A 24,302-nucleotide genomic window follows, 5' to 3' on the forward strand; every position below is an offset into this window, starting at 1 on the left:
TCCCTTCCATCTGTTTACTCGTAATATACTTCACAAATATACACAAATGTTGAGTCTGGAATGTCTAATTTACTGGCAATTATTCATTGTGCACAGACAATACATTCCATGATGTGTATCTCCTCTGGCACCAACTAAACCTACATAATCTAGGCCACTAAACAACAGTTGTGAAATTAACAACAAACATCCAGTCCCAATATAAGTCACATACTCGCTTTCTTAGCTAAAAAATTAAGAGAAAGATTTTATACACAAGTAACTTATATTAACAACAATATCATTGTATAACTGTACAGAAAAATTTACTCTCCCTACATTATAAATACTATTTTTAAGTAAAATTTACACAAGGCCCACATGATCCACAAAAGGGCGAGCACAACACTTTACTGCCACAACAAAATACTGAGGCAGTGGAATGGCCAAAGATAATGCTTCCATAGGACATCTTTCTCCTGCTAACTTTACATCTACCCAAAAATGAGGTGCACCTTACTTAATAGTAAACTATGTTTGTTAATGAGTACAGGTATACTGTATATCTTATCAATGACAAAATGACTTTTGAGCTATACAACAGAATGTAAGGTACACATCACTGGGTAAGTAAGCTATCAGTAAAATTGGTAAAAGAAAAATGCACTACAGTATTTAGCTTATTTCCCCCTTTAATCTTCAAGGTTCCTAAAGGCTTGTTGGATGTTCTCATAAATTTCATCAAAGTCTTTCTTAACTTTGAGTTCTCCCTCTTTAAATGTATCCTTGAACTTCATGGAAGACAGCTCATACAAAATCTGGCCCATTGAGTCTCGAATGATCTGCCATGTAACCTGTGGGTAGAGAATATTTTGCATTATAAAGTTTGCATATACCGTACTGTAATGTACCTTAATATATAAATCTCCTTCAGTAATCAACAAATTCTTTACAAGTCTATTGTCAGAGCTAGTTAACTTTTTTATCTATAATAAGACAATCCAATTTTTAATCTTTCACATTCTGCACATATGATAATTTTCTACCAATGGCATTAAGCAAAATATAAAATTCCTGTAAGACAAGGTTATGGCATCTTTTGTTATGATACAATGTTTACTAGCCATTATTCTTTGATGCCACATATCTATACAGTATATAATTTCATCAATATTCAGCTTTCTTGGACATACAGTAAACCCTCACACTTCTGGACAATTAGGGGGGGGAGAGGGTGTCCAGATGTGGCAAATGTTTGGATGAACCGGGGGATGAAGGTGCGTTAACGATAATCATAATATTGTACATGAACTTTATTTACATGGGTAATAATAATGGTATTAAATAATACAGTCATGATAATACATTAATAACAACAACAATAATTATGATTATACAGTACAGTATTAGTGTATTTCTCTATAGAGAGTATTGTTGTTATTACTGTATATGAATACACATTAGTTTAAACTTGCCTCATTTTAATACACCTTGCGATCTCCAACAGTCGTCTTAGAGGTCGAAAAATCAGGACTATATTTCATTGCAAATGACTGCAGGAAACCCTTAGCTTTTTGTATATCAGACACCCTTTGCTTAGCGACACCATATTCACTACAGCATCTCGTTACAGACTTTCTAACTTCTGTAACAAGTCCAGCTTCTGAGCTACAGTAAGCTGCATGCACTTCCTTTTGGGTGCCATCACTACACAACAGTTACAAGGCACAAAAACAGTTTAAGGCATGAGGAACAACACAAGGGCGCAATCGAGAGGTAGCAAGATGGTGTGTACACACCGAGACTGAGGAGGGACGTGCGCTATGACTAGTGGTGGGAGATGCAGACTGGGTCCATTTTAGCAGCAGGGGAATAAACACGGCATACAGAATAAGAGAGAGAGACAGGATAGGAATTTGCCACATCCGAATGTCATCTGGACCAACTGAAATCCAGTTCTGAGAGGTCCGTAAGTGCAAGGGTTACTGTATAAGTAGCATAATAGGAGCACTGCAAATAGGGCACCATAGCCCAACTGGATGCTAAACTGATAACTCTCTCCTTGACCTTAAAAATAAACAAAAGTACTATCAAGTTTATCAAAATATATTGAGCAGGATTTAACTGTGCTACTAAAGAGAAAATTGCCAATGGGGAGTTAATTCAACTTAATAGGCCGAGAACTGTCAGGCTTCTTCCTTGATCTAAGGGTTATACACATATCAAGTTCTGTTGAATCTCTTAAACAAAAGTTAGGGTGCAGAAATGAAAAATAAACTTATACCTACCTGGAAAAAAAAACTTCAACATTTAATACCCCACCAATTTTTCTTTGACAGAACACAAAAACATTACCAACCTTATTGTCACTTTGAGCTGTGCGGTTTACAATTTGTCGCGACATATCATAGAAGGCAATGACATTCCTCATCATTCCAACAGTCTTGTAGAATGGACAGAAACGATCATACGGGGTGTAAGAATTCTGCTGGAGGAAGTCATCCTTGATAATTCTGGCCACCTCAAGTGTGATCTTGTCAGCATCAGAGAGGGAAGCCTTACCAACAAGCTGCACAATCTCAGCCAGGTCATCTTCCTCCTGAAGGATCTCCCTTACTTTGGTCCTTAAAAATAAATAACAGGTAAACTGAACATTCAATACAATAATGGAATGAAATACTGTACAGTTAACCCTCACTTTACGCGGTTAATGTAACCCGGAGGGTCCCGCGTAAAGTGAATAACATAACATATGGGATTAATTGAAATGGAGTCCGGGCCGATCCCCAAACTCCACTTTTTGACGACACACAACTATGTTGTAGTAAAAATATTATCTTAACTTTATGATGGCATGCACACACAATTAATAATTAAGAGAAATATCAATAATATTAGGTTTTTTAACACTTACATTAGTAGAAAAAATGGCTGGGCACACGGGGATGGGCGGTTGGTTCCGAGGCAGAGGGCAGATTATTGGCCCTCACCTGTGTCACTTGTATCAATTGTATCACTATCCACCACAGAGGCTTGCAGGGCCTCTTTGTCAAACTCCCCAAAGTCCATATAAGTCCATATCCTCACCATAATTATCACTATCACTGACTTGGGCCGGCTGTGGTGGGTGGCGGGTGAAGAACTGGTAATGTTTTGATGACTGGGCGACCTTGTGCGCACCATGTTCGCGCCGCTTACACAACATGGCGGGAGGTTTGGATCCAAAAATGGCGCGGCTCGCCAGCCGCTCTCCGCATAAAGGGGTACACGCACCGCGGAATGTGAGCATCCTGGGTTCCGGCAGGGCACCGCGTAAACGTCGAAACGCGGAATGTGGGACCGCGTAAAGTGAGGGTTAACTGTACTAAGATATCTATTCACAATATCATATTGTAACAGGTATATTCACTGACAGTAAATTAAAATTCACAAACCTGTATGAAATAAATTCTGGATAGTGTGCATCATAATACTCCTCAAGAGCTCGCATGTACTTGGAGTATGACTGAAGCCAATTGACTGAGGGGAAGTGCTTACGCTGAGCCAGCTTTTTGTCGAGACCCCAGAACACCTGCACGATACCCAGAGTGGCAGAAGTAACAGGATCTGAGAAGTCACCACCAGGAGGAGAGACAGCCCCCACAATGGTCACTGAACCCTCACGTTCAGGATTGCCCAAGCACTTAACACGACCAGCACGTTCGTAGAAGGAGGCCAGACGAGCACCTAAATATGCAGGGTAGCCTGAATCGGCAGGCATCTCAGCCAATCGACCAGAGATTTCTCGAAGAGCCTCAGCCCAACGAGAAGTAGAGTCAGCCATCATGGAGACTTGGAAACCCATGTCACGGAAGTATTCAGAGAGTGTAATGCCTGTGTAAATGGAAGCTTCTCGAGCAGCTACAGGCATGTTTGATGTATTGGCAACAAGAGATGTGCGCTTCATGATAGAGTCTTTCTTGCCATTCAACTCCAATTCCAAGTCGGGGAAATCTCTCAATACCTGTTTGAGTAAATATTCCATTAAGGTCATTCATCAACCTGAACTACAAAATGTTGTTGTTTTTTTTATCCCATGGACAAACATTAATGGGACTAACTTATCTAATCCAACCAAATTCTTTGTCAAAATAAATAATACCAGACTTGATTATAGATAAATTGGAGCAAAGGAATGGTCAGCAAACTGAACAAAAATAAACTATTACAGTATAGGATGTTCCAAGTTGACCAAAAGTTCCCTTTTTCTACATTTCTTCATTTTTCATGGGACACCTGAAAGATTTAAGAATACATATGGATTCCTCTTGCAATTTTTGACACGTTGAAGTGTCATAAATGTTGTCAAAAAAAAAAATTTCCACATTGCGTACATACTTTTCTTACTGCTCTTCAGCCTTCATAATAACAAATCAATAACTAAAAATAGCAACTGTGACTCGAAAATTAATAAGAAATTATTTTGAACTAGGATAAATTTGGCAGTTAAGTGATTTGATTGTTTCCCATTTTATCAAATTATCTGGAGAATAGCAATACCGACTCTCGGTTTCAATTATCACTAAGAGCAGACTTCAAAACAGAGGAATTCCTCCCAACATGTAAATTTTTATCTTATTAAAGCAAATTCAAGTGCAGTAGCATGGGTATTCTAGTTTTATTTTCTGTACCTGACATAAATACAATGCTGCATGAGAACTTAACCTCAAACAGAGCTTTGATTCAAAGGTATTTTTATGGTTTCTAACATGTATGTAATTTATGTACACTTGTCATTTCATTATCATATGATTTAAATCAGTGTCTTGTCATAAATGACATGTTTTTTTTCAACCCCGACTTAAATGAACCAATTTCACAACCAAAATTACTTTTCTGTTTGATATGAACATAGATAAATTCATGTACCTTTCAATATATTATATTTACATGACATTACTTTTTTATGGGTTTAATTACAGTATAAAATTCAGTATGAAGGACAGAAATAGCAGGGAGAGCATTGAAAAGCAGATGTGGAAACATCCACATATATTTGTTTATATCTTAACATCCACATTACCTTACAAAGCCTCTTAATATATTCAACCAAGTTGAATCATCAGATACTGTCAGAGTCCTTCATGACATAAAAGCAGAGCATGATATCAATAAGAGTATCTGACTTATGTATATAAAAAAATACAGTACACTCACCTCAGCCATCTCATTTCCTCGTTCTCCGCATCCAACATAAATAATGACATTTGAGTTGGAGTATTTTGACAAAGCCTGGGAAATGCAAGTCTTGCCACAGCCAAAAGCACCTGGGATGGCTGTTGTTCCTCCTAAGACACAGGGGAAGAGAGCATCCAATACACGCTGGCCTGTTAATAAGGGATGATTTGCATGCAGCTTCTCACTGACTGGTCTCGGCTGACGCACGGGCCACACCTGCAAACACCACATGGAAGACAGTAAGTTTAAACTATGGTAGTGATAATTGTTGGAATGTTTGGTGCAATGACTTCTCAAAATAACAAGCAAATTTGGAGTTGAGGTGGTTCAATACAATAGTTTTCTTTGCACAAATACAACTCCCTACTAATTATTGTATCTTCTCTATACAGGAAAGCCTCTGATAACGACGGTTTCACTAACGACGATTCATATTTAAAACCCTGGTTAATATAGGACCCAATTCAATTTACACCATTATTTTATTCGTATTTAATATGAAAATAGAATAAAAAATGAAATTAAATTAAATGTTCATATAAATAATAACTAAATCCCAATATGTATTATCCAAATAAAAAAAACACGCCTCGAACACGGAGGCTACTGGGCTTGTGAGTGGTGATGCCAGCATCACTAGTATATAAACAGTCACAGCTTGGTTGGGCCTTTTGTTTTCACGCATTTGAACAGGAGAAAACCTTTCTCAGGCCTCTTACGGCATTTTTGTGTCCCTATTCACCATGAGCAAGAGATGGTAGTGCTGGTTCAAAAGATAAAGGAAGATGTATAAACTTAGGCGAGAAACTAGATGTGTTAAAACGATATGAAAAAGGTGAGAGGTCTGTGGATATTTCACGTGCATTGGTGATAGCAGAAGTAACATTGAAAACTATCAGTAAGAATAGAAAAAAAATCGAAAAAAAAATTAAAGAAAGTGCTCAGTCTACAACTGCATTAAGAGCAAATAAAGTTTACCAAAGCAGAAGTGGAGTTATGGAAGAAATGGAGATTTAAGTATATGGATTGAAGAAAAAATCAGAAGCATACTCCATTGAGCACAGTTATTATTGAAATAAAAGCCCTTTCCACGTAACAAGTCCATTACTGAAGTTATATACACCTAGACCCCGACTTACGACGGGGTTAGGGACCCAAATCCAGGTCGTAAGTCCGATATGGTCGTAAGTCCGATATAGATAAAAAAAAAAAAAAAAAAAAAAAAAATTCAAAATTTTTTTTTTTTTCAATTTTTTTTTAAAAATCTACAATGAAATACAGTACACTAAACGTAAAAAATAATGAGGAATGGATACAGTACAGTAAAAGTAATAAATAATGAGGAATGGATACAGTGTGACTGAGCACTTACCTTAAATGTAGTCAGCTGAATGCACACAGGGCCCCCATAATTTTCTATTTACAGGATACATGGAGACTATATTAATTGGAAGAAGCAGAAGAGGAGACAGGGCTGGGTGGGTCATCAATGTTGCTTTCTTCAGACAGGTTTATGTGCTGTGGTAACTTGCTGGTTGAAGGTATTGGATCATCTTGAGGGAGTGAAGAGGCAGCACTGGTGGGGCGTGAGGAGCCAGTACTGGGGGACTTCTTGAAATAGGTGTCCAATTTAGACTGCACAGTTTGCTTTTTCTTTTCATTATAAATTTCTCTGTAGCAAGCAAGTGAATCTTGGATCATTCTGTCAACTTTGGCATAACGCTCATAATTTTGATCCATGTCATCAAACATTTGCATTGCTTTATTAATTGTAGCAAATGCCTCTGCCATATGTTTCACTGAAAACTTTTTGGGGGGTGCAGGCTCTTCTTCTACATTTTGTCTCTCTTCTTCCTCTGCAACTTTCTGTGCATCTAGTTCAATAAGATCCTCGTTACTGAGCTCTTCTGCTACACTTTCAACCAACTGTCCAACATCTTCAGTATCAATTTCTAACTCCAGCTGTTTACCTAACTCCACTATCTTGTTACTAATATCCAAAATAACTTCACTTTCATTAAATCCTTTGAAACTGTTCACATATCTTTTCAGGATTTTCTTCCATATTCCATTCATGCAATGTTTTGTAACCTGATCCCATGCTGCACTAATGTTCTTTATACATGACAAAATGTTGTACTCCTTCCAAAACTGTCTGAGCGTTTTCTCACCTTCAGTAGCAGCAACAGCCTGAGCGAAGGTCGTGCGTAAATAATACGCTTTAAAGGCAGAAATAGCACCTTGATCCATGGGTTGGATGATAGAGGTAGTGTTAGGTGGCATGTACACTACCTTAACATCAGGGTGCATGTCGTCCAGGTGTGGTGGGTGTCCCGGAGCATTATCCAAAATCAGTAAAATCTTGAATGGAATCCTTTGTTGCAGACAATACTCCTTGGCTCGTGGAATGAAACAAGTCATGAACCAATCCTCAAATAGTACTAGGGTCATCCAGGCTTTCTTGTTACTGCGATAAAACACTGGCAGTGTGTGCTTGCTGACATGTTTAAAAGCCCTGGGGTTCTCTGAATGATAGATCATGAAGGGCTTTAGCTTGAAACCAGCAACATTCCCCCCCAACAGAAGTGTAATTCTGTCCTTGAATGCCTTGAATCCGGGCATTTTTTTTGCCTCTTTGTGGATGTATGTCCGGTCAGGCATGCGTTTCCACAATAATCCAGTCTCATCCACATTGAATATTTGCTCTGGCAAATAATTCCCTTCCACAATCACATCATCTAACTCCTCCTTAAAAGCTTCGGCAGCACCAACATCGGCACTAGCTGCCTCTCCACTCACCTTAACACTGTGTAGACTGTAGCGTTTTTTAAATCTATCAAACCACCCTTGACTTCCTGTAAAGGTTTGATCACATTCATCTCCTGCCTGCTCCTTCAGGCTTTGGAACAGGCTTCTTGCTTTAGCCTGTATGGTTAGAACACTTAAGGGTACACGCTTCTGCATCTGGTCTTCTATCCATATCACCAATAATTTTTCCATATCGTGGATAGGACCTTGTCTTTTCTTTGATATTATAGTTCCCTTTATAGGTGTTGTTCCTTTCACTACTTCACGAATACGTTCCTTGTCCTTCAGAATAGTGGATATAGTCGAGTGTGAGAAACCTAGGTCGCGTGAGATCGTTGCTAATGTTTTTCCATTCTCATACTGTGTTATTATCTTCAGTTTCATCTCAAAAGTAATTGCCTGTCTCCTTTTCCTTGGAGCACCACCAGCACTCTCACTTTTACGCTTTCCAGTCATTATAAAGTCAATTAAATACAATAATAACGAAAGTTCACAGCGCGATCAGTATAGGATACGATAGCCAAACACAAACAAAGCGCTCCACTGAGTGAGTGTAGCCACGAGGCGACCCAAGCCACCCCTCCCTTTCGCCCGGGACGGAAACGTTTCGGTATAGAAAATGCGCGCGTCATTTGAAAAAAATTTTGTCTGACGGGGTCGCCGTGTATATATATAATATATATATAATATAATATATATATAATATATATATAATATAATATATATATAATATATATATAATATAATATATATATAATATATATATAATATAATATATATATAATATATATATAATATATAATATATATATAATATATATATATATATAATATATATATAATATATATATAATATATATATATATATAATATATAATATATATATAATATATATATATATATATATATATATATATATATATATATATATATATATATATATATAACTTCAGCAATGGACTAGTTACGTGGAAAGCGTAGTTTCACAACGAAGAGGAGAACCAGGGAAAACACAAGCATCTTGACTAAGTTGGGTTTCTTTTAATCACTAACATATCGAAAAAATCATTTTCCATCATCAGAGCCTAGTAAACAAAAAGTTTTGAAAAAGTTTTAAAATACAGGTGATACACAATAAAATCATAACATTATACGAAAATTTACCTTCGATAAAATTAAAAAAAAAGAGCAATCCAATTTAAAACCGACAAAAATGACGAGAGACCTACATACAAAGTGAGAAATAAAAATATACAGGGGGCATTACCTTAATTTAGATGAGCCTCAGTGCAAAAAACACAATTCACAGGAAGCCATTCCATTTGTGATATACCATTTTAAAGGGAAATACAAACGAAAAAAATTTCAGTACACAGCGCGATCACTAATGTCGGGACTCGAAAATACGTAATTAAAATTTTTTTTGGGTACAACTGGGGTGGTCGTATGTCCGGGTGGTCATTAGCTGATCAATCACATGAAATCTAATGAGTGTACCATGCTGCATCATTGCAGAACTATAGCTGGAAGTAAAATTTAGCCTACGTCATATGTCCGGGTGGTCATTAGCTGATCAATCACATGAAATCTAATTAGTGTACCATGCTGCATCATTGCAGAACTATAGCTGGAAGTAAAATTTAGCCTACATCACCCAATAGTGGCCTACACTGAAGAGAGGTTACAAGGTAGCACAGTGATTATGCCCACAAGTCTGATAACTGAAGCATGTTTTACATTAGTGTAGAGCTCAAAATGTAGGTCCAGCAATCCATTTTTCATTATTTTTTCAAATCTACAACTGCAAGATATAGGTTTGCTAGTAATGTACCTGGCAATTTAATTAATAAAATTAGTTAAATAGACTAGTACAAGACACTGTTACCTGCATCATGGAGTATTTGTGCTTCTCCCCGTCAAACTCTACCTCCAGCACAGTCTCATCCACAGTGTAGTTACCAGGAGCAGCAAGGTAGGTCACTGTCCCACGAGCTTTCGGGGGCAGTACAACTTTGTGGTCAATAATTGAATTTTCATGCACCATACCAAAGATGTCTCCTCCAGTGATGTGACTTCCAACCTGTAGAATAATATCAAAATTTAAGTTAAATTAAGAACTATTACTATTTATGTAATGGTGAGTGGAATCAAACCCCAGAACTTAGTAAAGAAAGTAAACTGGGTGACAAATGTGTATGCCCTCACTAAATTCCAAAGATGATAAAAGTTGAAAATTATAGGATTGATCATGATGCAATTTATTGCCAAGCACAGTCAACACCCTATGGTATAAAAATTACAAATCTTGTGAAATACGTAATATAAACTATAGGTACAGTATAAGGATGATCACTTCATACTCCCAAAATTAAACTAAAATTTTACATGGAGACAAAGAGCATGAACGTTCTTGTGGTAAAAACAATTTCTTTCCACAAAAATATGGCACAAGTTCCCTGTTATTCACTTTGCAACCTTATTGATAAAACTTCCCATTTTCCTCATACATGGTGCCTGAGATTACCAGGAAATGTTTCAAGGAAAGACATTACATAAATACATAAGGTATAATGTTGCAAGAGTCAATGTAATTTACAATTGTATTATCTTATTTACATTATGTAAATAAGATAATACAATTGTTAATCATTAACAAACACAGGATGAAAGTCAAGTATGAGGATTTCTGTACATATCTTTATACATTTTCATGCATTCATTTTACTCATGATATCTTCACACATCTTTCCAATCTTACAATTTTTAACCTAAAAAGTTTCTTGATACTCATAATACTACACAAGTTACTTTTCTCAAAAGCTTCATATTTGACAAATCTACACTTCACAAGCTTCTCTTTCCTACAAGTGAGTTTAAATAAGCACTCTTACATACTGCATGCTTTTTCTGCATACTGCAAAGGCCTTTTTAAATTTCCTAGTTATGGTCTTCATGACAAAATGGGGAATTATTTATTCATGCTCATACCTTGACACCACGCTCTGGCTGGAAGTCCCACATCTTAGAACGAGAGAGGGCAGGTGTAGAAACACCCTTGGGAATATAGATGGATTGTGTGAGATCACAAATCTCCTGTAGGGGTCGCTGAATACCATCATAGATGTTACCCATGATGCCAGGTCCCAACTCTACAGAGAGAGGCTTTCCTGTCTTCAGCACTGGGTCACCAACAGTCACACCAGAGGTATCCTCATAAACCTGGATGTGACAGTAAATGACAATTCATTACAGGGAATTTGCTAATTTCATTTATCAGGGAAAAATTATTTAAATACAGTATATATATATATTTTTCAATACTGTATATCAATGCCTTATAAAACTAATTTCCGCCACTGGCTCAAACTCCAAAATGATTCAGCAATGTTTAAGTCCAATAAACACAGAAATGTAATACCTAGAAATAAAGTTAAATTCCATCCCCATTATCAATGTTGTATGAATTGTGTTCTCCCTTTAGTTTCACATTTAGTATGATTTAATATTTGCTCTTTAGCACGTTATATTTAATGCTGGTTGGCTAACAGCTCAAGGTGGTGAATTGGCAGAGCCAAAGCTCTTTGTATGATTTATGTCAAATGGTCTGACAGAGTTCCAGGAAAATTGCTGCACAAAAACCCCAATTTTATTCTGATAGTGTGATGGGGATAAGTTGGTTGGTATAACCAATCCTATGTTGATTAATCAAGGGTTGTCAGAGGACAAAGAATGACCAAACAGCCAGCTGTAATGTTACAAGCCATCTGGCAAGTGCAGTTAGCAAGTTATCTGGTCTTATCAGACTATTCCTTGACACTGGGGCCTGCAACTCGTTAACTTAGGGTGTGGCTGTTGTATTGGTGAAAGCTTCTACACCTTAAACAAATTCGCGCCTAGGTGGTCCTTGGGCCGGCCATCCTCATACACAAGGGGGCAACCTTTTATTATTAAGCCATCTAACAGAAGGCTTAAGCCAGAAAACTTTAGATTTGTGATCCAAATCAGTGAAGCATAATATGTCATTGTACTGTATTTCCCATTTCTTCTCAATTCTCACTTTGCAATACTACTCTTCCCAATGCAACATTTTGTTCTTTACACTTTTTATTGAAAATTTTAGCAATATTGTTCTTGGCTTTTAATCAGGGTCGGGATATATCGCAACTACCAAAATTATCGACATTTTCCAATATATAGCGATAAATTTATTTATTTCGCGAGGCAAATTGGGCAGGAAATATTTCAAATGTACCGCCATGGCAAACAAATGCGTTATTTGCTCACCAAAGGCGCCACCGTGGCTGCTCACCCACGCATTCACGCTCGCCCGCTCAGTCTTCTTGAGTGAGTGACAAGTAAGTAGCCAATTCTGCTGCAGATTACGACTTCTAAGGTGAGTGTAAATGGGTTGCTAGTGACGTGAAAAGTGAAGTGAAGAGAATGGAAAGCTTAATGGTAAAGAGTTAATCCCCAAACTAATGTTTTTGGTTTGCTCGTTTATGTAGGTGTGGGACTGTCAAGTGAGGGTGGCAGTGTGGCGTCTGCTGCCGAGTCTGGCGTTCCCGGGATGGCGCGTCAGGTGCTGAGTCTGGTGTGCCTTGATATCGATATTGAAACAGTCTGTTGTTCCCAAGTCTAGTGTTCATTGGTGCTTTAGTTAGTAAGAAAATAAACTTGTTAAGTCAAGTTTAGTCACTTTTATTGGCCTCCAGAACCTAACCCTATTTTCCCCATTGATTACAGGTATACTGTATATATATATATATATATACTAACTATATATATATATATATATATATATATATATATATATATATATATATATATATATATATATATATATATATATATATATATATATATATATATATATATATATATATATATATATCGTGATTTAGTATTCTATAGCGAACATTGTTGGACTCTATCTCACAATATATCCCGACCCTATTGTACTGTACTGTACCTATTTTGTTTCAGGATGATTAAACATAGACCCTGATGTGGGTACTGACCTGTGCCCTGGTGGGCTAATCTTACAATAAAAAAAAATAATGCTTAATAGTTATACAAAGCTGAATCAATAAATAATAATAGTTACCACCCACACATAATAAAGGATTAAAAGTGATTCCTAAAGAAAATATTCAAAACTTTAACACTGTAATTAAATACACACCTGAATGGTAGCCATGTCTCCCTCTAGTCTGATAATCTCGCCCACAAGCTCCTGGTGACCAACTCGCACCAACTCGTACATAGCAGACCCACTCATCTGCTTGGCTGTCACCACTGAAAAAGCAACATGGGGATTAATTAGAATCATTTAAGTTGCTGTTGTCCACGCTATAATTAATCTTACTCTCATTAAATTTGTGTTTTCTATTGCATAACTTGATTTTTACATCTTCACATTAATATCATTTTGTCAGTAATTTCTAGAAAATTGAAAAAATATTCCAATCCAGAGACATTCATTATGAATATCAGCATAAATCTCTTACACACAAATATGAACACAAAGAGTTTTCACTCAAATGCTCCTGTATGAAGCCAGTTTGCCTTTGTCTTAAATTTTGGGCACAAAGTCACAAAACTCAAGTGATACATATACAGTGTAATGAATCATCCCCCGTGGAATTTGTTGTATAGCTTACAAAAATTTCCCAGATTGTTAAATTTCTATTAATATTAGCATCATTTATTCAGTCTCAACATTATTTAAATAAATCTCTGAATATTCATCCTTTGAGATACGTTCCATGGGTTTTCCATCACTATTCTTGCTTCCCCATGCTGTCCTCACCTTGCAAAATAAAAATACAGGAATAGAATACAGTACAGTATTGTTACCTGGACCAGAGACTCCCCACACAAATCCAAGAGCACTCTCAGACTCAAAATCCTTCAATTTGGGCAGTTTTGATGCCCTGTCCATTGCACCTGCCTGAAATTCATGAGAGATATTTAGAGAAGATTTAAGCAAAGTAAATATAATATAACTTAAGATAATAAATGAAGTCTACACACATTTGATAACTGATCAGGTTTTGTGTTTTACTCATCGATTCATAAGGAAGCATCGTCGGGTCTTTGCTGAAGTATAACTTAGTACAGACAGTCCCCAGGTTATGTACGAGTTCCATTCCTACGGACGTTCCTAAGTCGAAACACATACCGTGTGTGCAAACCGTACTTACTGAACAATGTTTAAAATCCCACTGTATATCATATCCTAAGTCCTTATATACTATACATCTAAAATCACTTATTGAAGAGAAAAGAACGAATAGAATGAAAAAATACAATAAATGAAAGTAAATAATAGGTCATCAGGTAAAGGTAGCTATCAAACAGGGCGGTACTACGGCCTGGGAAGATATTGGAAGCATCATGCATTGTCAAATGTGCCTAGGTGGACCAATTCCCTACTTTTATTTTGTTTCCGGCCGACTATTTCGAGTTGTAAATTTTGACCTCGCTCCACCAACAGCTCTGTGAGAGAGAGAGAGAGAGAGAGAAGAGAGAGAGAGAGAGAGAGAGAGAGAGAGAGAGAGAGAGAGAGAGAGAGAGAGAGAGAGAGAGAGAGAGAGAGAGAGAGAGAGAGAGAGAGAGAGAGAGAGAGAGAGAGAGAGAGAGAGAGAGAGAGAGAGAGAGAGAGAGAGAGAGAGAGAGAGAGAGAGAGAGAGAGAGAGAGAGAGAGAGAGAGAGAGAGAGAGAGAGAGAGAGAGAGAGAGAGAGAGAGAGAGAGAGAGAGAGAGAGAGAGAGAGAGAGAGAGAGAGAGAGAGAGAGAGAGAGAGAGAGAGAGAGAGAGAGAGAGAGAGAGAGAGAGAGAGAGAGAGAGAGAGAGAGAGAGAGAGAGAGAGAGAGAGAGAGAGAGAGAGAGAGAGAGAGAGAGAGAGAGAGAGAGAGAGAGAGAGAGAGAGAGAGAGAGAGAGAGAGAGAGAGAGAGAGAGAGAGAGAGAGAGAGAGAGAGAGAGAGAGAGAGAGAGAGAGAGAGAGAGAGAGAGAGAGAGAGAGAGAGAGAGAGAGAGAGAGAGAGAGAGAGAGAGAGAGAGAGAGAGAGAGAGAGAGAGAGAGAGAGAGAGAGAGAGAGAGAGAGAGAGAGAGAGAGAGAGAGAGAGAGAGAGAGAGAGAGAGAGAGAGAGAGAGAGAGAGAGAGAGAGAGAGAGAGAGAGAGAGAGAGAGAGAGAGAGAGAGAGAGAGAGAGAGAGAGAGAGAGAGAGAGAGAGAGAGAGAGAGAGAGAGAGAGAGAGAGAGAGAGAGAGAGAGAGAGAGAGAGAGAGAGAGAGAGAGAGAGAGAGAGAGAGAGAGAGAGAGAGAGAGAGAGAGAGAGAGAGAGAGAGAGAGAGAGAGAGAGAGAGAGAGAGAGAGAGAGAGAGAGAGAGAGAGAGAGAGAGAGAGAGAGAGAGAGAGAGAGAGAGAGAGAGAGAGAGAGAGAGAGAGAGAGAGAGAGAGAGAGAGAGAGAGAGAGAGAGAGAGAGAGAGAGAGAGAGAGAGAGAGAGAGAGAGAGAGAGAGAGAGAGAGAGAGAGAGAGAGAGAGAGAGAGAGAGAGAGAGAGAGAGAGAGAGAGAGAGAGAGAGAGAGAGAGAGAGAGAGAGAGAGAGACCAGTTGAAGAATAAATAATCTTACATGGCTCCCATGTACCAAGTAATCCTTTCCTGAAGACAACAAATCCATCCATGATTTGAGCCTCTCTATACATAACCAATGCTAATAGTACTGTACAGTTAGGCTCAGTACATAATATACGATTAATCATTTATCACAGTTCCCACACTGACTAGGGTCAAAGCAATTTATGATACGGGAAAAACTAAGATAAGGAAATATTCATAATTATCAAGAATGTGGATCCCTAGTTCACAGCTTGGAGACCTTCAGATTTTATCCTGAAGTTTGACCCAAAAAAGCAATATGAACTATTGAAAGATAACACTATTGGGCATACCGGTATGCTTAACCCCTAGACCCCGGGTGACGTTCCAGAACGTCCTCCTATTTTCCCGCCATTTCTCTTATTTATTTTTTTTTATCAATTTATCCCCACAGAGGGGGATACTGCCAGCAGCACACTAACCCAGGGCTTCAGGGTTAATTCCACTTTCAGGTAATTCAGGTACATGTACAGTGGTCCCTCGGTTAACGAACACAATTCGTTCCAGAAGGTCATTCATTAACCGAAACCATTGTTTCAATGGGATTTTGGGTAATTGGTTTCAGCTCACCAATAATTACATACAAACTAAAAATAAATGCAGTAAAGTACACTTACTTTGAGGTATGCATGTAGAAGGCTCCTGGTTGATGATGATGGGAATTAGAATGGGGGGTGAAGGAAAAGGGAGAAGAGAAGGCATTGGGGTGGAAGAGAAGTCACCCCATGTTTCATGTTGCCATTTCACCATAAAATTTTAGTTCACTTGGTAAAATTCAAGATTATTTTCTTTAAATCAACACTGCACTGCATTATATATTGTCAATATGTAAAATAAACTTCAGAATGACCAATAATTGTACTGTAAAAATGTAAAAATAGTTTATGTTCAAGAGTTTCAAGCAAGATGCTTCCTCCACTGAGCAGGGACACACACTGACGCCATTTTGGGTGAGTCAAGTGGCTGTTTGGCGTGCTAAAAACTAGTTCCCTGTACTTCAATTATGTTAAATAATTGTTAAAATGACTAAAAACTTTAATATAAGATTTGGAAAATTATTGAATAGTACAACCTTCTTGATAATTACTCAAATGGTAACGAATTTAAGCCCTAAAACAGATTACTGTATTGGCGGACTAATACTCCAGCTGGTGAGCAGGCAAAAGCAGGCGAAAACATTTTGGAAAAAATTCGTAAGGAATTCGTTAACCAAAATTTTTTCGTTAACCGAAGTAAAGAATCTTATGGAAGGTAATTCGTTAACCAAGGGATCACTCTATCTCCTATCAGGGATTATTTTATGCTTCATGACGGATTATTGACACAGGAATCCTTCAAAGGATATAACATTTAGTTAGCTACAACTGCACAATAAGATTAAATGAGGCTCTTCTTGGTGTCCGAGTTTACTTTTGCATTTCAAGAGGACTATCCCAGGTCCTATCTGTACAACTATTGTTCAAGATGTATAGTAATAAACAAAACAAAAAACTAATGTTGTAAAATCAAACTGCTGTATTTCAGAATACATATAGTGATGTGAAGTCTTTCTGTACATCTTAATTTTATGGTGAGATACTTCAAGAATAAGACTATCAATAATTGATATTTGAAGAAAAAAAAAGGATCATGGTGAGATAAACAGATAAAGAGTTGAGTAACTTTATCAAAGTTCGATGACATCTAAACTTCTACACTGGAGTCACACGAGAGATAATACAGACTATAAATAACATAAATTATATAGTACAGGTTGACAATCCCTTATCCGAAATCCTTGGGGCCAGAGGCATTTCGGAATTCGGAATTTTTCGGTTTACAGAATGGTTAGTTTTTTTTGTGTGTGTATTAGCCCACCTGGGCACAGGTCACTGACCCACATTTGGGCCTGGGAGGCGAAAATATAATAACAATAACTATAATAATAACAATAACTATAATAATAATAATAATAATAATAATAATAATAATAATAATAATAATAATAATAATAATAATTCTTAGGTCTAGGTCGTGTTTTTCACTTTTTATTTTTTTTTCATTCTTGTATTTCTTAATTATTATTATTTTATTATTACAGTATTATTGTTATTATTATTAATTTTATTATTATATTTTATTATTATTGTTATCATTATTATTTTATTTGGGTGTATTGTATTAAATTTTTTATTTACTATGAATAATTATTATTATAATTATTATTACTTACATTTTGGCCCCCAGGCCCCGATGGGCTAATCCCTGTTAAAAAAACTTTCGGTTTTCGGAATTTCGGATAAAGGGTTGTCAACCTGTATTTACCTTAGACTATGGAGGACTAAAGATGTAAATACTCTACTGGATTAAGCATACATATATGGAATTAGGGAGTAAGATTTAAAAATTTATCCAGAAACTCTATAATAATGCTGTCCAGTAATGCTTATAGCTGGTCTTCTGTTTCTCAAAATGGCCATTCTTTTAAAGAATTCAATAGCACTAAAAAGTCAAGGACCTGAGTACATACTGTACTGCATAAAAAGAAATACAGTACAGCTCCTTCCTGACTTACGACTGGGTTAGGGACCCAAATCCAGGTCATAAGTTGAAATGGTGGCAAGTCGAAAATGCTTAAATACTACATAGAAAATCTAAAATGGGTGTCTCTTTTTCTTCTCAGCACCACAAAACTCTCACTTTTAAGCTTACCAGCCATTTTAAAGCGAATTACAAACGAAAAATTTGTCAGTACACAGCGCAATCACTGACGTTGGGACTCGAAAATACATAATTTGACAAAATTTTGGTACGACGGAAGCGGTTGTATGTCCGGGTGGTCGTAAGTCGGGGAGGAGCTGTACTGTACAGCATGCCCTTCAAATTCGCGGGGGATTAGGTTCTCAAAATGGAAGCGAATCACAAAATCCGCGAATAACAGTTGTCAGTTGCTGACCGGGGAGGGGGTTACATTTGTACTTGTGTACAAAGAAATGTATATTCCCTTTGTGTTTGCCCTTAGGAAAATTATTCTTTTACAGTACTGTACCTGTATTGTATATACAGTACAGTGGTCCCTCGGTTAACAAACACAATTCATTCCACAGAGTCATTCGTTAACTAAAAATTTCGTTAACCGTATCCACCATTTCAATGGAATATTGGGTAATTGGTTCCAACCCACAGAAAAGTACATACGTACAGAGTAAAACCAAAAAAACGCATAAAGTCAGAAACACTCCTAAAATTCCCCTAAATCGCCCTTAAATCAATATACATGTACTGTACCGTGATTCCTCCATTAACGAAATTTCGGTTAACGAATTACCTTCCATAAGATTCTTAACTTCGGTTAACGAGCATTCCCTTGATTAACGAATTCCTTACGAGCGCCCCTCAACATGTTTTCGCTTGCACACTAGCTGTCGTATTAGTCCACCAATACAGTAATCAGTTCTAGGGCTTAAATTCCTTACTATTTTAGTAAATATCAAGAAGTTTGTACTATTCAATAATTTTAAAGGTTTTCCATTAAAATTTTTAGTCATTTTAACAATTATTTAACATCATTTATGTATAGGGAAACTAGTTTTTAGTGCGCCAAACAGCCTGTCAACACACCATACAGGCGTCAGTCCCTGTGTCTTTTCAGTGGAGGTAACATCTTGCTTCAGACTCTCTTCAACATAAAAGCTTTTTTCTGTGTTTCCAGTCAAATTATTGGTCATTTTGAAATTTATTTTACATATTGAAAATATATAATGCAGTGCAGTGTTGATTTAAAGAAAATAATCTTGAATTACACCAAGTGAACTAAAATTTTATGGGTGAAATGGCGCCATGGGCTGACTTCTCTTCCACCCCAATGCTTTCTCTTCTCCATTCTCCTCCACCCCCATTCTAGTTCCCATCCTCATCATCATCCAGGAGCCTTCTACATACACACCTCAAAGTAAGTTTACTTTACTACCTTTTTTGTTGACTTTAGGCAATTTTCGGTGAGCTGGAACCAATTACCCAAAAACCCATTGAAACAATGGTTTCGGTTACCAAATTTTTCGGTTAACGAGCAACCTTCTGGAACGAATTGTGCTCGTTAACCAAGGCACCACTGTGTATATATATATATATATATATATATATATATATATATATATATATATATATATATATATATATATATATATATATATATATATATATATATATACTGTATGTACATATACACTAGAACTCTTAAATCACTACAGTAATGTGATACAGGTGATTAATTTTTATCTCTTTTGCAAAATATATGACATTTATATTCAAATTATTCACCATCTTGCAAGGATTCCAGCAATGCAAATTATATTCTCCTAACTTTAATCTGTGATATATAAGATAAAAACTTATAGCTTATTGTATAACCACCAAACCTTGGCTGGGAGGGAGGGAGAGAGGGGAAAGGGGAGGTGACAGTGACATGTTTGACAGTTAGTGCCGAAGGTCTAGTGAAGTATTTATTTGTTTATTTATGTCCTTTAGATTGAGTTTTTGTTTTTTGCTTATAAAATGTCATAGAAGTGACCTGGGAAAATATAATTTACATTGCTGGAATTCTTATAAGATAGTGATTAATTTGAATATAAACATACTATAGTTTGCACTAGACAAAAATTTTAGTAATCATTTTGTACATTATTTTGATTACATGTAAAGTACAGCTTTTCCCTTAGGACAGTGTGCATGTTAATGAGTTTCAATAAATGAATAAAGTTACATATATCAAGCCAAAAATATTGGCTGAAAAACTTTATGTAGACAGAGCTTGGATGACAAAAATATTCAAGAACACAACCTTCTTGATATTTACTCCACTGGAAACGAATTTAAACATAGAACAGATTACTGTATTAGCGGACTAGCCGATCAGCTGATCAGATGATGCTCACAATAAAACGTGTTTGTCGTAAAGATTTCGTTAATCGAAGATTTGTTCGTTAACCGAATTGAAGATCCTTATGGGAGGTAATTTGCTAACCAAAATTTCGTTCATCAAACCGTTTGTTAACCGAGGGACCACTGTATATGTGTGTGTGTGTGTGTGTGAAGACACACGCACACAAAACACATACTGTACAAATAAATAATAATGGGAAAATCCTCTCACAAATAATCAAACAAATATATTAAAAATATGATAGTCTATCCTCAAGTCTACTCCGTGCTTTGTTGTTAATAAAAGACGGAGTATACTTGAGGGTAGACCGTCACATTTTTAATAAATTTGTTTCTGATCATTTGTGAGAGGATTTTCCCTAAATTATTTATTTGTATGTGTTTTGTGTATGTGTGTCTACACACACACACAGTACTATATCAAGAAGTGCTCAACACACTGACCCTTTCGACTCTCACTGACCATCACCACTACCTCATCTGCAAATTTGGTAAGAAGCTTCTGCATCATCCTCGACACCAGCTCTTACTACCACCTGAGATCCCTAGCCCGAGAATTGCTGTTCGACACCACAACCGCATCCAGCCCATACGTGCACGAACTGATAGCTATAAGAACAGCCCAGTCCCAACCATTGTAAAAATTATCAATAACTTGTAATAAACCAGTGTATTCACTCCCAGTAAATACTACTTCTTGCACTGTCACTATGTTGAAATGCCCTGTAGTTTGAGCTTTTCCCAATCTAGTTATTACATATCTTATTTATATCACTAATGTTTTTGTATATTATTTGTAATTCGAAACCCATTCCCTAATTATTTAACTGTATATTTTCAGCCTTCTGGCTGCCAAGCTCTTTCAATAAACCGTTAATTATATTATTATTTTACAATACAGGTAAAGGAAATTACTGTCTCTAGAACGAATGGCTCCCAGTTCCCGTTGCAAAAATGCCAGCAACTTTAAAACTACCTGCAGACATTCTTGGGTACATCCAGGATGCCATCCCCGAATAATAGAGGACCGTAAACTAAAAATCTGCGAATTATCCGGGCATACTGAACAGTATTGTACTACAAAAAGATCTCAAAAAGTGACAGTTCAACTTGAATCATTAGTACAGTACTGTATAAAATGTATATCCTGAAGTTGCAACACTTCCTATACCCTGTAACTCTCCATCACTGTACTCGCTTCAGGATTAGAAGCCTTAAAAAAAATAAAGGTCTTAAGTTGATTTTTAAAGGTCTCCACAGAGGTCAGCTGCTTCACAGATGTTGGCAACCGATGGTACAGTCTGGTGTTGTACGCTCCATGGACAACCAGGGATTTTTTTGTTGAGCAACACATTGTTCAACAACCAAAAACAATCAAAACTAACCTAACAAATCTAACCTAACCTAACAACATAATGTACCGTAACCTAAACTGTTGTGTTAAGTTCGTTGGTTGTCTACTTGTAAAAAAATACCCAATCTCACATCTAGCTACCTTTATAAGTCATACTCTCTCAGGTTAATAAATAGGACTAACCCGCCAGGGCTGCATAGCGCCGATGCGGCCGTATCATCTCGCGTCCAGAAAATGCCTCAAATTTCACCATATCATACTAAGTTCTTTCTGTTTAATATACCGGGGAAGTTAGGTAAGGTTAGGCAGGTTTGTTTGGTTAGGTCTGTTCTTCATAACCACCAATGTTAAGTAGCATTTATTTTAAAAATATCAGTTTTTTAACATTTTTCACAAACTACAACAGTGTCTACTATAATATAACATTGAAAATCCGGCGTTTTTATTAATTATTTTTAATCAATTTTGCTCGCGGGTTAGTCCTATATAATTATCCTCTCTCATTATTTCAAGTCACATTTCCTATTAAATTACACTTAGAAGTTTAACAGAATTACATTGGACCTTTCCCATATCCTTACTTGAACACTGCCAAAATCTATAAAAATATTAATGAAAATACCAATACCTAATACTGAACCTTCCAATTTAGATTTAAAAACAAGAATATTAATAAAGGTTACTGTGAATCAACTGGTTGATTTAATAATCATTCAATCCCCGACTTGGCAGCCGAATCTGGTAAGCCCATCGGTCACTTTGGGCTTGCGCATTACAATTTGTGTATTTAATCTTTTAATCACTTACAATTTTATGTAAAATACACATGTATTGCTTATTGTTAAATAATTTTGAAATACATTACCATTTTGAGGGTTGTATGAGATGCTTTTCCGTATTTAACTTGGGACCAGAATGACAGCTTCCCTCACTTCGATTTTGCCGACCAGCTGTCTTGTGATGTGAGCTCGATTCCACAGGGCAATGTATACAAAGACTCAGACCTATTTTACTGTATTTTTATTATAAATATATGATTTATATATGCTTAATGAACATTTTATGTGCACTTTTTATTATAATTGTATTTAAATTTACTTTAGTAAAATATTTCAAGTAACTCTGACGTCATTAATCTACCCTTACGTCACTGAATCACATGATGGAATGATACCATGAGACTTTTCGTCTTAAGATTATAAATTATTACTGATTTCAAATGTATTGTTCATTTATATATATATATATATATATATATATATATATATATATATATATATATATGGGCTTCAATTAAAATAATATTGATCTTAAATTAGATTGTTTTTTTATCTATGCAGGATTTTACAGAGAAATGCTATATAATGTAAGTTATTAAGTCAGCCAAAGATGAAGATACCCATTTACAAGAAATTTATCTGGTAGAATGACAGCAAGAAAATATAATATAAATACATCAGAGAAATATAAGCATGATATCGATAATATCACTGCACTTCGATCCTAAAAAGAATTACTGTATTGGAATAGAATCAGCAATGTAGTGTGGGGTATGGGTTGTTTGATTCACACTCAGGATGGGATGGAGAAAGGAAACTCACAATGTGGTCTCTGTATACATGTTGTATTGGATGTACAATGCAGCTTGGTGCTGGGAAGGCAGCATGGTTACAAGCGTGATGTAGAGAGTGCTGGTTGGTGAGGGTGCTCAGAGGAGGACAGCTTGTGGGTCGCCATGCTCGCCGGCGGGAGCGAGGACCGCCAGGCAGGCAGAGGAGGAGGAGGTGTTGCTGGCTGGTTGGTGTAGGTAGGAAGAGAGACAGGTCACCACGAGGTCAGGTCTTAAATAGCGGGGGGTAGGCGTGGCTTAGTAGTTGACCTCTGTGATGTATGGCGGCGCTGGTTGACCCAGACCACGAGGCATACACTGGGGAATTCACGGGGTCGGCAACTCAGCGACAAACAGCGTTTGTAGGGGAGAAGTCCACTACAATACTCCCTCCTTCCCTCCAGGCGGTGTAGGAGACTTGTTGTCTGCAGGGTTGCATGGCACATGTGAGGCAAAACGGGCGGTGCATGCCTCATGTGAAACATAACGGCGATGGCGTGGATGAGCCGGCCGCTAGTGGAGGCAACTGTCTAGACACACAACATCTGTGGGAGAAGAGAGGGAGAAAGAGGGTTGTGGAGGCGATGAATGTTGTGCTTCACTCGCGACAGGTACAGAGTCGTCAGATGCGCCTGCTGGGGTGTGTGGGCCTGGGTCAGGAGCAGGGGCTGCGTCAGCAGAAGCGGATGAGGGCTCGTGACAGCAGCTGGGTCCACAACAGCACCAGGGTGCAGGACAGTAGCAGGAAGTAC

The 24,302-nt window shown here is 37.1% G+C and overlaps 1 protein-coding gene across 1 annotated transcript; it reads right to left on the reverse strand.

Annotated features, from left to right (window-relative positions):
• LOC121874102 (V-type proton ATPase catalytic subunit A-like) lies at nt 1-22,933 on the reverse strand. Its single transcript, XM_042378023.1, has 9 exons — nt 22,807-22,933; nt 13,860-13,953; nt 13,186-13,298; nt 10,992-11,222; nt 9,889-10,083; nt 5,176-5,412; nt 3,414-3,982; nt 2,339-2,603; nt 1-833 (listed from the first exon to the last, which is right to left on the reverse strand). The coding sequence occupies exons 1-9, from the start codon at nt 22,807-22,809 to the stop codon at nt 672-674; spliced, it is 1,869 nt and encodes a 622-aa protein (XP_042233957.1). The 5' UTR covers nt 22,810-22,933; the 3' UTR covers nt 1-671.
• Between the last annotated feature and the right edge of the window lie 1,369 nt (nt 22,934-24,302).

The sequence above is a fragment of the Homarus americanus genome, unplaced genomic scaffold, assembly GCF_018991925.1.
Source record: "Homarus americanus isolate GMGI-L3 unplaced genomic scaffold, GMGI_Hamer_2.0 scaffold49667, whole genome shotgun sequence".
NCBI classification, from domain to species: Eukaryota; Metazoa; Arthropoda; class Malacostraca; order Decapoda; family Nephropidae; genus Homarus; species Homarus americanus.

What these genes read in the sequence shown, in the direction of transcription:
- LOC121874102 (XM_042378023.1), bottom strand. An exon ending in ACAAATACTCCATGATGCAG is followed by an intron (nt 5,413 to 9,888) that starts GTAACAGTGTCT and finishes TGGTGTTTGCAG; the next exon opens with GTGTGGCCCGTGCGTCAGCC. An exon ending in CCAGAATTTATTTCATACAG is followed by an intron (nt 2,604 to 3,413) that starts GTTTGTGAATTT and finishes TTTATTTTTAAG; the next exon opens with GACCAAAGTAAGGGAGATCC.